This window comes from Rhinatrema bivittatum, chromosome 8 (genome assembly GCF_901001135.1).
Source record: "Rhinatrema bivittatum chromosome 8, aRhiBiv1.1, whole genome shotgun sequence".
Lineage (NCBI taxonomy): Eukaryota > Metazoa > Chordata > Amphibia > Gymnophiona > Rhinatrematidae > Rhinatrema > Rhinatrema bivittatum.
This window is the reverse complement of record NC_042622.1, coordinates 153,214,271-153,229,759: the sequence shown is the minus strand read 5'-3', so window position 1 is coordinate 153,229,759 and position 15,489 is coordinate 153,214,271. Positions and strand designations below refer to the sequence as shown.

Sequence of the window (15,489 nt, the reverse complement as noted above, 5' to 3'; positions counted from 1 at the left end):
ACCCTATTGTGGAGGAATTATATATAAAAAAGAGCTCTCTGACTCTTCTGGCTGACATGATTGCAACTAAGAATAATACTTTTTTATGTGACAAATTTGAGAGAAGCTGACTCCAGTGGTTCAAATGGTGACTTCATTAGTTGTGCCAGAACTACATTCAGGTCCCTTAGAACAGGAGGTTTGACAACTGGAGGTTTAGTACACTATAAGACTTTCATCAACTTGGATACCAACAGATGAGTGGTCTCTCAGTTTCAACATGGTAGACCATTAAGGCACTGAGATTTACTCTCACAGATGAGGTGCTGAGACCTGAGGAAGATAGAGCAAGTACTTAAGTAGCTGTTTTGGTTTGCATGCGAATGGGTCCAGAGAAGCCTGTTGACTCCAGGATGAGATCCATTTCCATTTAAATCCATAGGCTCTTCTAGCAGACGGCTTCCTGGCAGGCACTACTATAGTCTCAACCTCTTTGGGTATGGAAAATTAGGCAATCGGCATGCATTCAACATCCATTCTCTCAGATTAGGGGGAAAGAGGTGATATAGATGTCCCTCCTTTTGAATTAGTAAGGAAGAGTTTGTCTTGAGATGGATTGGAGGGCTGCTGGATAGCTATATCAAGTATACAAGACACACTTGTCTGGGCCACAAGAATGAAAAGGGTCCGGTACTTGAGTACTATTTGCATTGTCCTGGCTATCAGTGGAATTGCTGAAAAAGCATACATGAGATCTGCATTCAGTTGAGCAGAAGGGCATCCTGTGTGGATCTGCGTTCAGTAGAAAGAATAAAACAAAATCTTTCCACTTGTCTGTTTTCTTCTGACGCGAATAGGTCGATTTTTAGATGCTCCATAGACTGAATGGTCTGTTGGCAGTTGATCGTTGCAGGTACCATTTGTGTGGACAAATACTCTTATTGAGTTAATGTGTTGGAAATCCCTGGAAGGCAGGTTGCTTGCAGGACAGCTTGCTATTTGTATGTCCATTCCCATATCTTTATCACCTCTTGGTACATGACCCTGTGCCATCTTGTTTGTTCACACAGAACATGGCTACCTAGTTGTTTGAATGAGAAAGCTCTTCTTCTGAATATGTGAAAGTTGTCAGAGTGTATCTGATTGCTTGCAGTTCTAGGAGGTTGATCTGAAATTGTTTTTCTAGTAATGAACAAGTCTCTTGAGTTTCGAAGGAGTCTGTGTGGCCCCTCATCTTTTTGTGGAGACATCTGTCATCAATGCTACTTGATGAGGAAGTAACTGTAGTGACACTCCTTCCTGAAGGATAAAGGGTTGTAGCCACCAGTGAAGCACCTATTTCATTTCCTGCAAGGCATCCACCATGCTCATGAGAGGTTAAGTTAATTGGTCCCATGGACTGCAGAGGCTCCACTGTAGGAGTTGCATTTTGAATGTAGGTTAGTGAAACTAAATGAACTGCTATGGCCATGTATTCCAGAACAAGTGGAATTTCCATGGCTATAGTCTGATCTGATCTGCATTCAGCAGTTGGTATACCGGGGTCCTGACTGATCACCCATTCTGACGGGAGAAAGGCTCTCTTGCAGGGATTTCCTATGAATTTGATTCTCTGGTTGGAAAATAGATTTTCAAAGTTCACCAGGAATCCTAATGACTATAGGAGTTGAATTGTTTTCTGCAGGGAGGTGAGAACAGTTTCTCGAGAAGTTGCCAGCACTAGGCAGTCTAGGTAAGGGAAGACCTGAATGCCTTAACAATGAATGTGAGCTGCTACTACAACTGGGCATTGGTAAAGATTTTCGGTGCAGCTGATAGTCGGGGAGTACTTGGTACTGGTAATGAGAAGAATCCATCACAAAGCATAGATAGAGCCAGTGCGAGGGATGGATGGGAATATGAGCATAAGTGTCCTTCATATCTGTATACAATCATTCCTCCCTTCTGAATGAGGGGGAGAATTGAATGACAAGATAAATATAGAGGAGGTGGTAAAACACTGCACGGAGCGGCAGTAGCCACAGAGGCATTCACGGAGCGGGATGCCAGTGGTTTGTGTTCCACCTTCACGGAGCGGAAGGTTGGAGGGCTGCCATCTCCAAAAAAACAAAAAACAAAAAAACAAAAACAAAAAAACAAAAAACAAACAAGCAAAACAGAGGTGGGTAAGAGTATGGGGCAGGGGTGTGGCCATTTATTGTGGCAGTTGCTACCCCCTGATTGAACTGGATGTTCATTGGGATGCGGATACGGCACTGCTCTCTGCATTGGTGGAGGGGTGGAAGGGAATTGGGGCCGGAGGGTGCTGGAAGCCAATAGTGACGGGGGAGGGGGAGAAAAAAAGAGGTGGGGGGGAAGATAAAAAAAAAAATAAAAATGGATAAACTGCGTAGCTTGCTGGGCAGACTGGATGGGCCGTTTGGTCTTCTTCTGCCGTCATTTCTATGTTTCTATGTTTCTATGTAAGAGTTCATTTTGAATTTCTCCTGGAGCAGATTCTGGCTCAGATTTCTTAAATCCAGGAGGGGTCTCAATCCCCCAGTTTTCTTGGGGATAAGGACATAGCAGGAGTAGAACCTTTGTTCATGTTGATGGGGGTGGATCAGATTCAATCGTTCACTCACTGAGGAGCAACTCCACCTCCAGGGAGAGTTGCGCTAAATGAAATGGATCTGAACTGAAGGTTGAGCAATGAGGAAGAGTGGGAAGTTGGAAGAAACATAAGTGGTATCCAGACTCCACAATTTTGAGAACCCAGTGGTAAGAACATGCCATACTGGGTCAGACCAAGGGTCCATCAAGCCCAGCATCCTGTTTCCAACAGTGGCCAATCCAAGCCATAAGAACCTGGCAAGTACCCAAAAACTAAGTATATTTCATGTTACCGTTTCTAGTAATAGCAGTGGCTATTTTCTAAGTCAACTTAATAGCAGTTAATGGACTTCTCCAGGAACTTATCCAATCCTTTTTTAAACACAGCTATACTAACTGCACTAACCACATCCTCTGGCAACAAATTCCAGAGTTTAATTGTGCGTTGAGTAAAAAAGAACTTTCTCAGATTAGTTTTAAATGTGCCACATACTAACTTCATGAAGTGCCCCCTAGTCTTTCTATTATCTGAAAGAGTAAATATCAGATTCACATCTACCCGTTCTAGACCTCTCATGATTTTAAATACCTCTATCATATCCCCCCCCAGCCGTCTCTTCTCCAAGCTGAAAAGTCCTAACCTCTTTAGTCTTTCCTCATAGGGGAGCTGTTCCATTCCCCTTATCATTTTGGTCACCCTTCTCTGTATCTTCTCTATCACAATTATATCTTTTTTGAGATGCGGCGACCAGAATTGTACACAGTATTCAAGGTGCGGTCTCACCATGGAACGATAGAGGCATTATGACATTTTCTGTTTTATTCACCATTCCCTTTCTAATAATTCCCAACATTCTGTTTGCTTTTTTGACTGTTGCAGCACACTGAACAGACGATTTCAATGTGATCTTTGGCGATCTTGTACCATTCCTCTAGGTAAAACTGAATTCTCCCCCCTAGTGGAGAGGATGATTGTTGGGTTTGGAGGCTAGTCAAAAACTTGGTCCAGGTTTAGTCTGCAGAAGCAGAGGTGGGATCCAGTACCTCTGAAATTGCTGGAAGGGGCGTCTCTGGAAGTATGACAGTTTAAATGGGTAGTAGATATGCCGTGAAGTGAACAGTTTTTCTGAGCCTGTTGAGAGGGACTGGACTGCCACATGTTACTCCTTAATTTGAGCAACTTTTTCTGATTTTGTCTTCGAAGAGGTGGTCTTCCAGGCAGGGGACGACCGCTAACTCCTTGTGGACATAGTCTTGCAAGCTACTGGCTCCCAGCCAAACCATTTGACATGCTTCAGCGGAAGCTGTCATATTGATCGCTTTGTAAATTGATTGAAGAAAAAGACATATACACTCTTCTGCATCTAGGAACAGTTGTGGGTATGCAGAGCTGCTATCACTAGAAGGAAGGAAGGGCTTCAGTTTTTGCATGCACTCTTATATGTATTGAACCATGTAAAATTAGTGAGCAGAAAATCCATACATTAAGCATGGAGGTCTGGAACTCCTTTTTACCAAAATTGTCTAGTAATCTGGAATCCTTTCATGGTGATGTATTCGAAAATATTCTTGTTTTCTTTGATCTTTTAAGAGCTGACTCCATTCGAACTGATCAGGGAAGTAGTTGTACTACTCTAAAGCCTGGAGATTTCTGTCCTTTATACTGGAAGTGTACTTTCCTTGCTACAGGGGCCCAGGAAATGGTATCTCTTGTTGCTAACTCTTGCAGAACAACATTGTTTGGAATGGCTGCTGGTTCTGTCGAGGTCTTCAGAATCTGGAGAAGGCCAAAGACCTTTGTGCAGGCATCCTTGTCCTTAGGACCATTGATTCCGAGTACTGTACCCAACTTGTCCAAAACCCTGGAGAAAGAGAGGTCCATAGATGGAGATGAGTGTTTTAGAGCCTCAGGTAGGAGATTGGATGGTATTCCCATTGAACCATCCTCAGAATCGAGAGGGGAGGGAATACAAATCCAGAACCCAAATGATGAATTTAGGTGACTGAGGATGGGTCCTTGGTCATTGCAGAGGGCTGTATTTCTGGTGTACATCCTTCGATTTTGCTTCAGATGAATGCTGAGGACTAGAACCACCTTGCTGGGGAGATCTGATGGCATGGCCTCTTGATCCAGAGAAGCTGGGACTTCTTCCTGTGAGAGTAAATATGATATTTTGGAAAGGAGAGGTTGAAAAATACTCTTCTTATCCTTAGCTGCTAGACAGGTAAAGAAAGTCTTCACCAATTCCACCACTTAGTCCAAGGGCTGACATGCCCTCTGGCTGAGCATTGGAGGCAGAATATTGTCTTCAGATACTGGGATAGAATATCTTTGCACTTCTTCTGGATTTTGCAAAATTTGCACTGGGAGCCAATTAGAAATCAGTGGTACTATGGAACAAATGGGATCTGATGTATCTAGATGAAGGCCTTGTTCTAATAACTGGTGACATTGTTCTAGATATTGGCAGGAGTAAATGAATCATATTTTCTTCTGCCCTTGGCAACCTTTTCCTATGCATGGGAGTCACTGGTAAGTTAATGAACATTGCATTGGAAGCACCCCAGCCCGGTGCGTCAATAATGGAGCATCCTGTTCCAGTACCCCAAGCATTAATGGCATTAAAGCTAGATGCATCAAGGTTTTGTGTATTTGTGATTCCAAAGCCTTATGTGATGACTGCTGGAGCCATATGCATCAAAGGCGCTGGGGTTCAGTGTGCTGATGAATGGTGCATTAGCTAAATCGATGGTGCTGAGGCTCTGCTTTTTTTGGTTCTGGTGCTGCTGCTATATATTAATAGCACCCTATTTCTGCTTGCTTGACCCCAAGGTTTCTACTTGTTCCACCAAAGGGGGAAACGTTTCCCAGGAGCTTCTGTTCAACTTTACACTGGGGGAACATGAAGAGGATCCATTCCGGGAGGAGGATTGGCTGCAGTTTCTCAGAGTCTCCATTTTCCAGGCCCTTCACTTCTGAGATCATGGAGACATCTGGCCACAGTGGTAGCAGTTTGCCTGGTTGTGGTCCATTCCAAAGCAGTGGTAACAGAGGTCATGTCCATCTGTAATGGACATCTTACTACCTCATATACAGTCTTTGAAACCACTTACTGTGGACTTCTTAGAGCCAGACATTCTGGGAAGAAAAGTCTCTCCCCCCCCCTTGTTTTTTTGTTGTTGTTGATAAATAGCACTGAGAGTGCTGTTTGGGAGGCTGCTGAGGCAGAAAAGCAACTTAAGAATTTAAAAATTTAGAAAGTATAGTTGAAGATATTGAAGAAAAAATTAAGACGAGAGATAGGGTACATGTTCGTTCAGATGCTTGGATGAAAAAAGACTGAGGGACTTCATTTGGGGCATAAATTCAGTAGGGTAAAAGCTCTATGAGCTTAGAAGAGAAGAGTCCATTCAGGACCATCAGAAGACGTCATCCACATGGCCTGGCTAATTCAGCCCTGCTTTTCACCATAGAACCATAACCCAGTTGTCTGGACTGGTAATGGCAAGATTCAAGAAGGGAAATTATCAGGTAAGATTCAGTTTCTTCTTTATACACTTTTTACTGCATAAGAAAAGACTGGTATCAATTAAACAAGGATATTATGGTAAGAACTCGTAATTCTTCTTATACTTGTGGTTCACAAACTTTTTCTCAGAACTGTATGTATAGACCCTCCTGGCCTATGCTTGTTAACCAGGATTGTTGCTACTTGACCTCTTTTTGGCTAAGATCCAAGTGCAGGATATGAGCTATAAGCTGCGGGACAGTCCCTTCTTGGCCTTTTGGCTGAGATTCAGAATCTCTATGTAATGCCGGGGGGGAGGGGGGGGGAGGCAAGGGCCACCTAACCTTATTGGGGACACAGTGCCACCTAACCTTATTGGGGACACAGTGATTGATCATTGAAATACAGCAGGATTAAAACCTGCAAAACAAACAAAAAAAAAATCAGTTCTCCATTGCACGCCCCATGGGATATCCTGGGTGAGGTGTGGTTGCTCTCTGCACTGCTAGTGGGGTTTTCTTCCTTTTATCTCTTGTGCTTTACTATACATATCAGAGCAGTGGCAGCAGGGCTCAGAATGGCTGATAGCACTCCCTGACTGCTGCAGTTATTGTAAGAGTCATGTGATGCTGGGCGCACACGTGTTTTGGGGGCTTTGTTTTTAGACCCACCTGCTTGTTTTGTGGAACCCACAGTTGCTGTGATGTGGGGGGGGGGGGGAGCGGGGGTGTCAGTAGTGGGTAGGAGGTGGATGTTTTATATCTGCAATCATGTCCTAGTAATTTCCATCTTTATTCACACTCAGAGGAAGACTCTTGATCTGTCTATCCAGTCTGCTACAGCTCCATCCGGCGGCAAAACCCTTCCCATTCTGGTACAGGATCCTTTATGCTTTCAAACTTGAGGAAGGGGTGGGGGAGGGAGGCCATAGGATGGTGGAAGGGGAGGGAAACCAGGTATTTTAATGATCCTGTGTCTCTGGGCACAGCAGCCAAAGTCAACTATTATCAACTGCTTCACAAACCGAGATAAGGGTCTGGTGATCATCAGTATGAAGGATATTTCTCCTGGAAGCTAGGGTCCAAGTCACAAATACTTTTAATGCTGTCTTTGCGCTTCAATGACAGTCCTGACTAAGGAGCTTATGGGGATAGCATCCTCTTCCTCTAGCCTGCTTATCTTTCTAGGCCATTTTCTTGTCACTTCTTGTACTGATAAGAGTGACCAGTTGGCTTTATTTTGTGTTCTGATTTTATCCCAGTGCATGCTGAGACTTGAAGGTCTAATTTTCCCAAAGAAAGCAGAAACTTCAGATGCATGTATGCAGTTGGGCAAGACCCAGACTTGATTTGTCTGTCTATAAAATATAAAACCAGTTGATGACCATGCATGCAGTTGCCTTGTTGCTTTCTGTTTGTAGGACTCATGCATTTTTTTTTAAATCCACATTTGTAACTCCTCCATTACAGACAACATGCCTACATGTGGGCTGGAGATACATCTCCTTCAAGACTAACTTTCAGTGCCACAATTTTTGCTGGGTAATGGTTATGGCAGCCATCTTCCATCCTTTTCCAGGATTCATGCACATCCATGATGTGTTTGTACCATGGCATTGCTATGGCCTGGGCTTGCATATTAGTGTATGTTGAAGAGAGCACTTGCTGCCTGGTAAGGTGTGAAGGGGTGGGCACCCTATGAAGTCATTCAGTAGTTTAAATAGCCTTACGTTAATGCTCTTAGTTGGAAATGATAAACCACAGTGGAGCCTCGTGCAGTGAGGATAGCAACAGAACCAGCATCCTTAACGTCAATTCATGTGGTTGAGAGAGAAATTTATATTCTCACAGGACAAGCAGGATGGTAGTCCTCACAATATGGGTGACATCATCGGGATGGAGCCCAATCACGGAACACTTTTGTCAAAGTTGCTAGAACTTTGACTGGCACCTACTGGGTATGCCCAGCATGGCACTAACCCTGTATCCAGCAGGGGTCCGCCTTCAGTCTCTTTTTTTCCGTGCAGCAGTAGCCACGCGGGTTAAGGAGCTCTCTAGAGATTCCTGACAGGAATTTTCCTCACGGAACTTCTTTCAAAATTTTCAAAAAATTCTACCCCATAGGGGTCCCCCTATCGATTCCTTACTCCACGGTCGAAAGGTAAGGCTTTACCCTCATTTGCGGTCGATTCCCGTCGAGTTTCCCCTTCGGGGCCTACTGGCCATCGACCGCACCGCGGCTAAATTTTTGTCGACGGCATGGTGTCTGGTTTCGTCGGTGCCCCGACCGTCCTCGGACAATGTCCATCACAGACCCGCATAGGGTTTGTGTGTTATGTTTGGGGTCCGACCATGACATCCTAACTTGTACCAAATGTGCCCAAATGACAACGAAGGGCCGTAAAGGCCCGCTCAGAAAAGATGGAGTTTCTTTTTTAGGCAAAGCCTCCGACTCCATCGACTTCTTCGTCATGGTCTGAGCCGGTGCCATCGACCTCTCCCCAGCAGCAGGACACCGGTGCTGCCCGACCGACTTCTTCCTCATCGGCTCCCGAGGAGAACATTGTGAAAAATGTTGACACCGTCATCGGAAGGGTCAGTCCGCTGATCCAGCAAGCCCTCTGCTTTGGCATCGACAGAGCCACCGACAAAGAAATCCCATCCAGAGAAGGCCCCCCATCCTCCTCTGCGACTGGGTCACCGAGGCGTTCCTCATCTTTATTGGTGCCGGGAGCCGTGACTCCACTTTTACCAGTGGACCCTCCGGCTACGCCAGTATTGCCTCCTACTCCGGAGCTGGGGTTGCATGCCCCAGGCTTCCGCGAGGAATTGGATCGGATGATTCAAGAGGCCATCGGTAAGGCACTGCAGGGCTTCCAACCTCCATCAGCGCAGACACCGATGCCAGCCCCAGTCACCGACCCGATACCCACGGCGCTCGCACCGCTACTTTGCAGACTGGATGCGCTGATCGGTGCCCTTCCACCGGTGGAACCGAGGATACCGGTATGTCCACCGCCTTCCACGCCGATACCTTTGTCATCAGAAGACGAGGAAACACCGATGCAGGAACCTATCCCCGAACTGTCTAGGATCTTGCCACCGATTTGCCCGTCGATGTCACTGGTTCCATCGGTGCCTATTCTGCCATCGATACCACATCGTCCTCAATCGGTGCCGCCATCGGTTCCTAGGCCTGATCCTTCAGGAATAGCACCATTACTCCCCTCTGGAGATCCTATGGGAGCCAGTGATCAACCTTACGATCCTTGGACCGATGATTCTTCCCTGGATACTGATGATCTACCTTCAGAACCGTTTCCCCCCGAGGAGAGAAATGTTCTCCTCCAGAGGACCTGTTCTTTATTAATTTTATAAAGGAAATGTCTGAAGCCATACCATTCCAACTTCAGACAGAAGAAGACTCCAGACACAAAATGCTGGAAGTGCTCCAATTTGTAGATGCACCCAAGGAGATCATGTCCATACCTGTTCATGAAGTTCTCCTGGACTTGCTGAAGAGGAATTGGGAGCATCCAAGCTCTGTACCACCGGTAAATCGGAAAGCAGATGCCACCTACCTGGTACAAGACAGCCCCTGGTTCCAAAAAACACAGCTGGATCATCATTCTGTGGTTGTGGAGTCAGCCCAGATAAAAGCACGACGTTCTAAACCTCATTCTTTTATTTCTCCAGGGAAAGAACAGAGGTCCCTCGATGCATTTGGCCGTCGTGTTTTCCATGGATCAATGCTTATTTCTCGCATTGCTTTCTACCAGTTATACATGACCCAGTATAACAGAGACCTATTCAAGAAGATCCAGGATTTCTCTGAATCTTTACCCGACCATCTTCAGGATCAACTTAATGCCCTGGCTCAGAAGGGTCTAGATGCTGGCTAGCACGAGGTCCGCGCTGCCTATGATATTTTTGACACTGCCTCTAGGGTGTCCGCAGCGGGAATTAGTGCACGAAGGTGGGCCTGGCTGAAGTCCTCTGACTTAAGACCAGAGGTACAGGACCGATTGGCTGACCTGCCCTGCGCTGCAGACAGTCTCTTCGGGGACAAAATCCAGGAGACTGTAGCACAGCTCAAAACCACCACGAGGCACTACGCCAGCTTTCATCCGTGCCTTCTGATTTCCCGTCCATCTTTAAAAGGACATTCTGAAGAGACTCTAAGCGGCCGTCCTTCAAACCACGGAGATATTATCCTCCTGCTACTCGAGGTCTCCCCTCCAGACCTTACAAGAAAGGTCAGGCCAGACGATCATGGCCTCAGAAGACTCAGCCAGCCCCTCCACCGGGCCCAGCTGCTGGATTTTGACTCCTCGCTGGAGAGCATACGCCAACCTCCTCTGCGTCCGTACCCGTCGGTGGTCGGTTGTGCCACTTCACCAACATATGGCACACGATCACATCAGATCAGTGGGTACTCGCTGTACTGACTCAAGGTTACCACCTCAACTTCCTGACTCTACCGGTGGACTCCCTACCTCGGCTGGGGATCATCTGACCATTCTTCTCTTCTGGAGGAGGAGGTTTCAACCCTCCTGAAATCCCGGGCAGTAGAACCAGTGTCCCTCTTCCAGCAGGGGCAGGAGTTCTATTCCAGGTATTTCCTCATCCCAAAAAAGTCAGGGGGCATTCGTCCAATAACTGGACCTGCGTGCCTTAAACAAATATCTGCAGAAGGAAAAGTTCAGGATGGTAACCTTGGGCTCTTTACTTCCTCTTCTAAAAGAGGAGATTGGCTTTGCTCTCTAGATCTTCAGGACGCGTATACGCACATCTAGATCACTCCGTCTCACCGCAAATTCCTTCGATTCCTGGTTGGCCCCCGGCACTTTCAGTACTGGGTACCGCTGTTTGGCCTAGCATCCGCACCTCGAGTCTTTACCAAGTGCCTCGTAGTGGTTGCGGCCTACCTGAGATGTCAATGCGTCCATGTCTACCGTTATCTCGACGATTGGCTGATAAGGGCTCCAACTCAAAGGGATGCACTAGCCTCCTTACGTCTAACTATCCATACGTTGCTGTCACTCGGGTTTCTGATCAACTACCCCAAGTCCAGCTTAGTTCCGTCTCAAACCCTATCCTTCATAGGAGCCGACCTGAACACCATGCAGGCAAAAGCATTCCTCCCTCAGGATCGAGCTCGTATTCTCATATCCCTCGCACAATGCCTCCAGAATTGAGATTACTCGACAGCTTGTCATTTCCTCATTTTGCTGGGTCACATGGCATCCTCTGTACATATCACTCCAATGACACGCCTCGCCTTGAGAGTCATGCAGTGGACTCTGAAGTCCCAGAGGACTCAGGCTTATCATCCAGTGTCCAGCATTGTCCACATTACCAAGCAACTCTGCCTGTCGCTGGCCAGGTGGATGCAGCTCTCCAACCTCCTTCAAGACCTTCCCTTTCAGGTTCCAGAACCTCAAATTATCCTAACAATGGACGCCTCCAGTCTAGGTTGGGGTGCTCATGTCGACGATCTACAGACTCAAGGTACCTGGTCTCCAGAGGAAGCCAAACATCAGATAAATTTCTTGGAACTTCGAGCAATTAGATATGCCCTCAGAGTCTTTCAGGATTGCCTCTCAAACAAAGACCATCCTGATTCAAACCGACAACCAGGTAGCGATGTGGTACATCAACAAGCAAGGGGGAATGGGCTCCTAGCTTCTGTGTCAGGAAGCTGCACAGATATGGGTGTGGGCTCTTTCCCACTCAATGTATCTCAGAGCAACTTACTTGGCGGGCATGGACAATGTTCTGGCAGACAGGTTGAGCCGGATCTTTCATCCGCACGAATGGTCTCTCAACCCCACAGTAGCGGACACAATCTTCCAACGTTGGGGTTATCCACAAATAGATCTCTTTGCGTCCATTCACAACCGCAAAGTCGAGAACTTCTGCTCGCTCACAGCCGAGGGACGCCTTTGCCCTCTCGTGGTCCAGGGGTCTCCTGTACGTGTGCCCTTCACGTCCACTCATATCGAAGACTCTCATGAGGTTACGAAGGGACAAGGGTTTAATGATTCTGATAGCACTTCACTGGCCACGCCAAGTCTGGTTCCCAATCCTCCGGGACCTATCAGTTCACCAGCGCATCCCTCTAGGGAAGGATCCACTTCTGATAACTCAGAACAACGGGTGCCTACGCCACCCCAACCTCCAGGCCGTCTCTGACGGCCTGGATGTTGAAAGGTTAATACTTCAACCCCTTAACCTTTCAGAGTCGGTATCCCGAGTCCTGGTAGCTTCACGAAAGCCTTTCACGAGATGGTCTTATCGTTCTAAGTGGAAAAGGTTTACGGTCTGGTGCATGTCCATGTCCATAGACCCCTTCACTTGTTACACCGCGAAGTTTATGGACTATCTCTGGCACCTATCAGAATCAGGCCTGAAAACTTCCTCTATAAGGGTGCATGTCAGTGCGGTAGCCACTTTCCACAACGGCGTGGGAGATGTCTTTATTTTGACACAACCCTTAGTCACATTCTTCATGAGAGGTTTGCTCCACCTGAAACCTCCATTGCGCCCTCCGGCCCCTGCTTGGGACCTTAACGTGGTCTTAGGACAGCTCACGAAACCTCCGATTGAGCCTCTCCACTCCTGCGATCTCCACTATCTCATTTGGAAAGTGATTTTTCTTCTCGATATCACATCCGCTTGCAGAGTTAGTGAGTTACAGGCATTAATCACCTACCCACTTTACACCAAAATTCGACATGACAGAGTGGTCCTCTGTACACACACCCTAAGTTTTTACCAAAGATAGTGTCGGAATTTCATCTTAATCAATCCATCATCTTACCTACTTTCTTTCCAAGGCCCCATTCAAACCCAGGAGAACAGGCTCTACATTCCCTGGACTGCAAACGTGCCGTAGCCTTTTATCTAGAGCGCACATCAGCCCACAGGAAGTCCACTCAATTATTTGTTTCTTTCGATAACATCAAATCAGGAAATCCAATGGGAAAACAGACCCTTTCCTGCTGGTTGGCGGACTGTATCTCCTTTTGCTACCAGGAAGCAGGGATTCCGCTACAAGACCGTGTAAAAGCACACTCTGTTAGGGCCGTGGCAACCTCAGTGGCACATCGTCGTTCGGTGCCACTTATTGATATTTGTAAGGCTGCAACCTGGAGCTCTTTCCATACCTTCGCAGCCCATTATTGCTTAGCTAAGACTGGCAAGCAAGATTCCATTTTTGACCAGTCTGTTCTACGCAACTTATTCTCAGCTTAACTACCCAACATCCTACCAGCGACCCCTTCAGGGTTTTCAGGATGCTTTCCTACCTATATCCACCCCAGTTGTTGTGCCTTTTGCACGTCTTTGGTGCACTTGGTGCATTGCTCAGGCATCCTCAGCTCGCTACTCACCCATATGTGAGGACTACCATCCTGCTTGTCCTGTGAGAAAGCAGAGTTGCTTACCTGTAACAGGTGTTCTCACAGGACAGCAGGATGTTAGTCCTCACGAAACCCGCCCGCCACCCCGCGGAGTTGGGTTCGCTTGCGATTTGTTGTTTTATTTTTCGCACGTACTTCTTGCTATACACGAGACTGAAGGGGGACCTCTGTTGGATGCAGGGTTAGTGCCATGCTGGGCATGCCCAGTAGGTGCCAGTCAAAGTTCTAGCAACTTTGACAAAAGTGTTCCGTGATTGGGCTCCATCCTGATGATGTCACCCATATGTAAGGACTAACATCCTGCTGTCTTGTGAGAACACCTGTTACAGGTAAGCAACTCTGCTTTGTACATAACAGGTGGGGACCAGCTTTCATGTCCTTAAGAAAAAGGTGCCCTGTTTGTACACCATCCTAATTCATTAATCCACACTGAGCTTTGTATGGGGATTGATAGTATCCCCACCTGCTGAGTATCTCTCATTGCCCACTCAGAATCAGGCAGGAAGCCACCAGCCAGCTGAGAGAGCTGATGAGCTGATGTTTCCAGCTGCTGTTTTGTCTAGCAGTTCTGGACCCCCAATTCCCCTGCCCCCCTCCCACTTGCTGAGTTGTTGGCTGCTGTGGGGCCCAGGGTCTTGCAATGCAGGCCCACCTCTCCCCTCTGTATGTAATGCCACAGGTTTGTTGTTATATCCTGGGGTGGTGAGAGCCTCTTTGAGCTGCAGGGACAGTCTATCGGGCGTATGCAGAGGCATAAGGTGTGAAAGGATGAAGAGCAGAAGAGATTTGGAGGAAAAGGAGGTATTGGGCAGGGTTTAATAGAAAAGAGTGGGGTAAGAGGGACAAGATAAAGAATCCTCTGGGTAATTCAAAGAAAGGCAGATTGTTGGGGCCAGCAACTCTCCTTCTGACTACACTGATATCAGTACATTGGAAAAATGTTTTGCATATATAAATCATAAAAGAAAAGATCCAGAAGTTAAGACAAAATGAAAATAATAGGGAAAGAAAGATAGAAGCGAACACACCAGACAGGGAGGAATAGAAGGGCACAGGACAGAAGACAGTGGAGAAGGCATGGGCAGAGGGGGAGGAATCAGGATTAGGCGAGAAGCAATTTACCCTAAATATACTAGTCTGTAAAGTATCCTGTTAGAGCTCAAGATTCACGTCTATAATCACATTTCGGGTGCTGGCAATCATACCTGTGGAATCCTGGTCCATATGTCACCAGACTCTCGCCCCTTCCTCCCACAATGTAAGGACAGCATGACACTGTGCAGGGTGATTAACAAACAGTACTGTGAAGTCTCTGCACGGGCTCCTCACACCTCATGGAATAGATCTTTGTTCATAGCGCTTAACTGAAGGAGCAACTCTGTGTCCTGGATTTTGGGGTGGTGGGGGACCTCTCGACAGTCAGCAATCAGTGAAAGGTCATTCTAGAGAGTGGTAAAGCCCCAGATGTGCCATGGGTGGTTTATGATCACATGACGGCACTGTGAAGCCTGAGGATCCCCTTTTGTCAATCTGCTTGTTGGTTTCTAAGCAGCAAGAATAGGTTACTATTTAAACTATATATATATATAAAAAAAAAAAAGAAACAGGATAAGCTAGATTGCCAGGTAACAACAATTTACCTGCATTCCCTGTGGTTTTGGTAATCTCAAAGAAAGACCCATGTCTGATTGGTCATTTCTGTATTAAGAATAAGCCAGCTGACCAATTGGGCAAAAGAATGTCAAACCCTTTGCCTCAGGCACTATATGGCGAAGGCTTTGTTGTTTGATTCCAGTGCCAAGTTAATGATTTTGCTTTTACATGCTGTTGGGTTTCTTTAAGTAAGAGTGAGAGATTGAAAAGGTACATTTTGGGGACTAATACATTAAAAAATTTAAAAAAAGCACCACCCAAAATTCAAATAATTTTCTATCTTGTAAGTTTTCTTTTTTCCCACATTTCTCCAGCATCTCCCTAAGGCAGCTG

The 15,489-nt window shown here is 46.5% G+C and overlaps 1 protein-coding gene across 2 annotated transcripts in view; it reads left to right on the top strand.

Moving 5' to 3' along the window:
- KAT5 (lysine acetyltransferase 5) overlaps positions 1-15,489 on the top strand; it is a 177,105-nt gene that overhangs the window by 59,599 nt on the left and 102,017 nt on the right. Inside the window, exon 5 of one of the 2 annotated variants that reach the window (XM_029614309.1) lies at positions 6,886-6,954. The exons of the other annotated variant lie outside the window; for it this stretch is intronic. Coding sequence (XP_029470169.1) covers positions 6,886-6,954 — 69 coding nt within the window. The remainder of the gene's footprint in view (positions 1-6,885; positions 6,955-15,489) is intronic. 2 annotated transcript variants of the gene reach the window in all.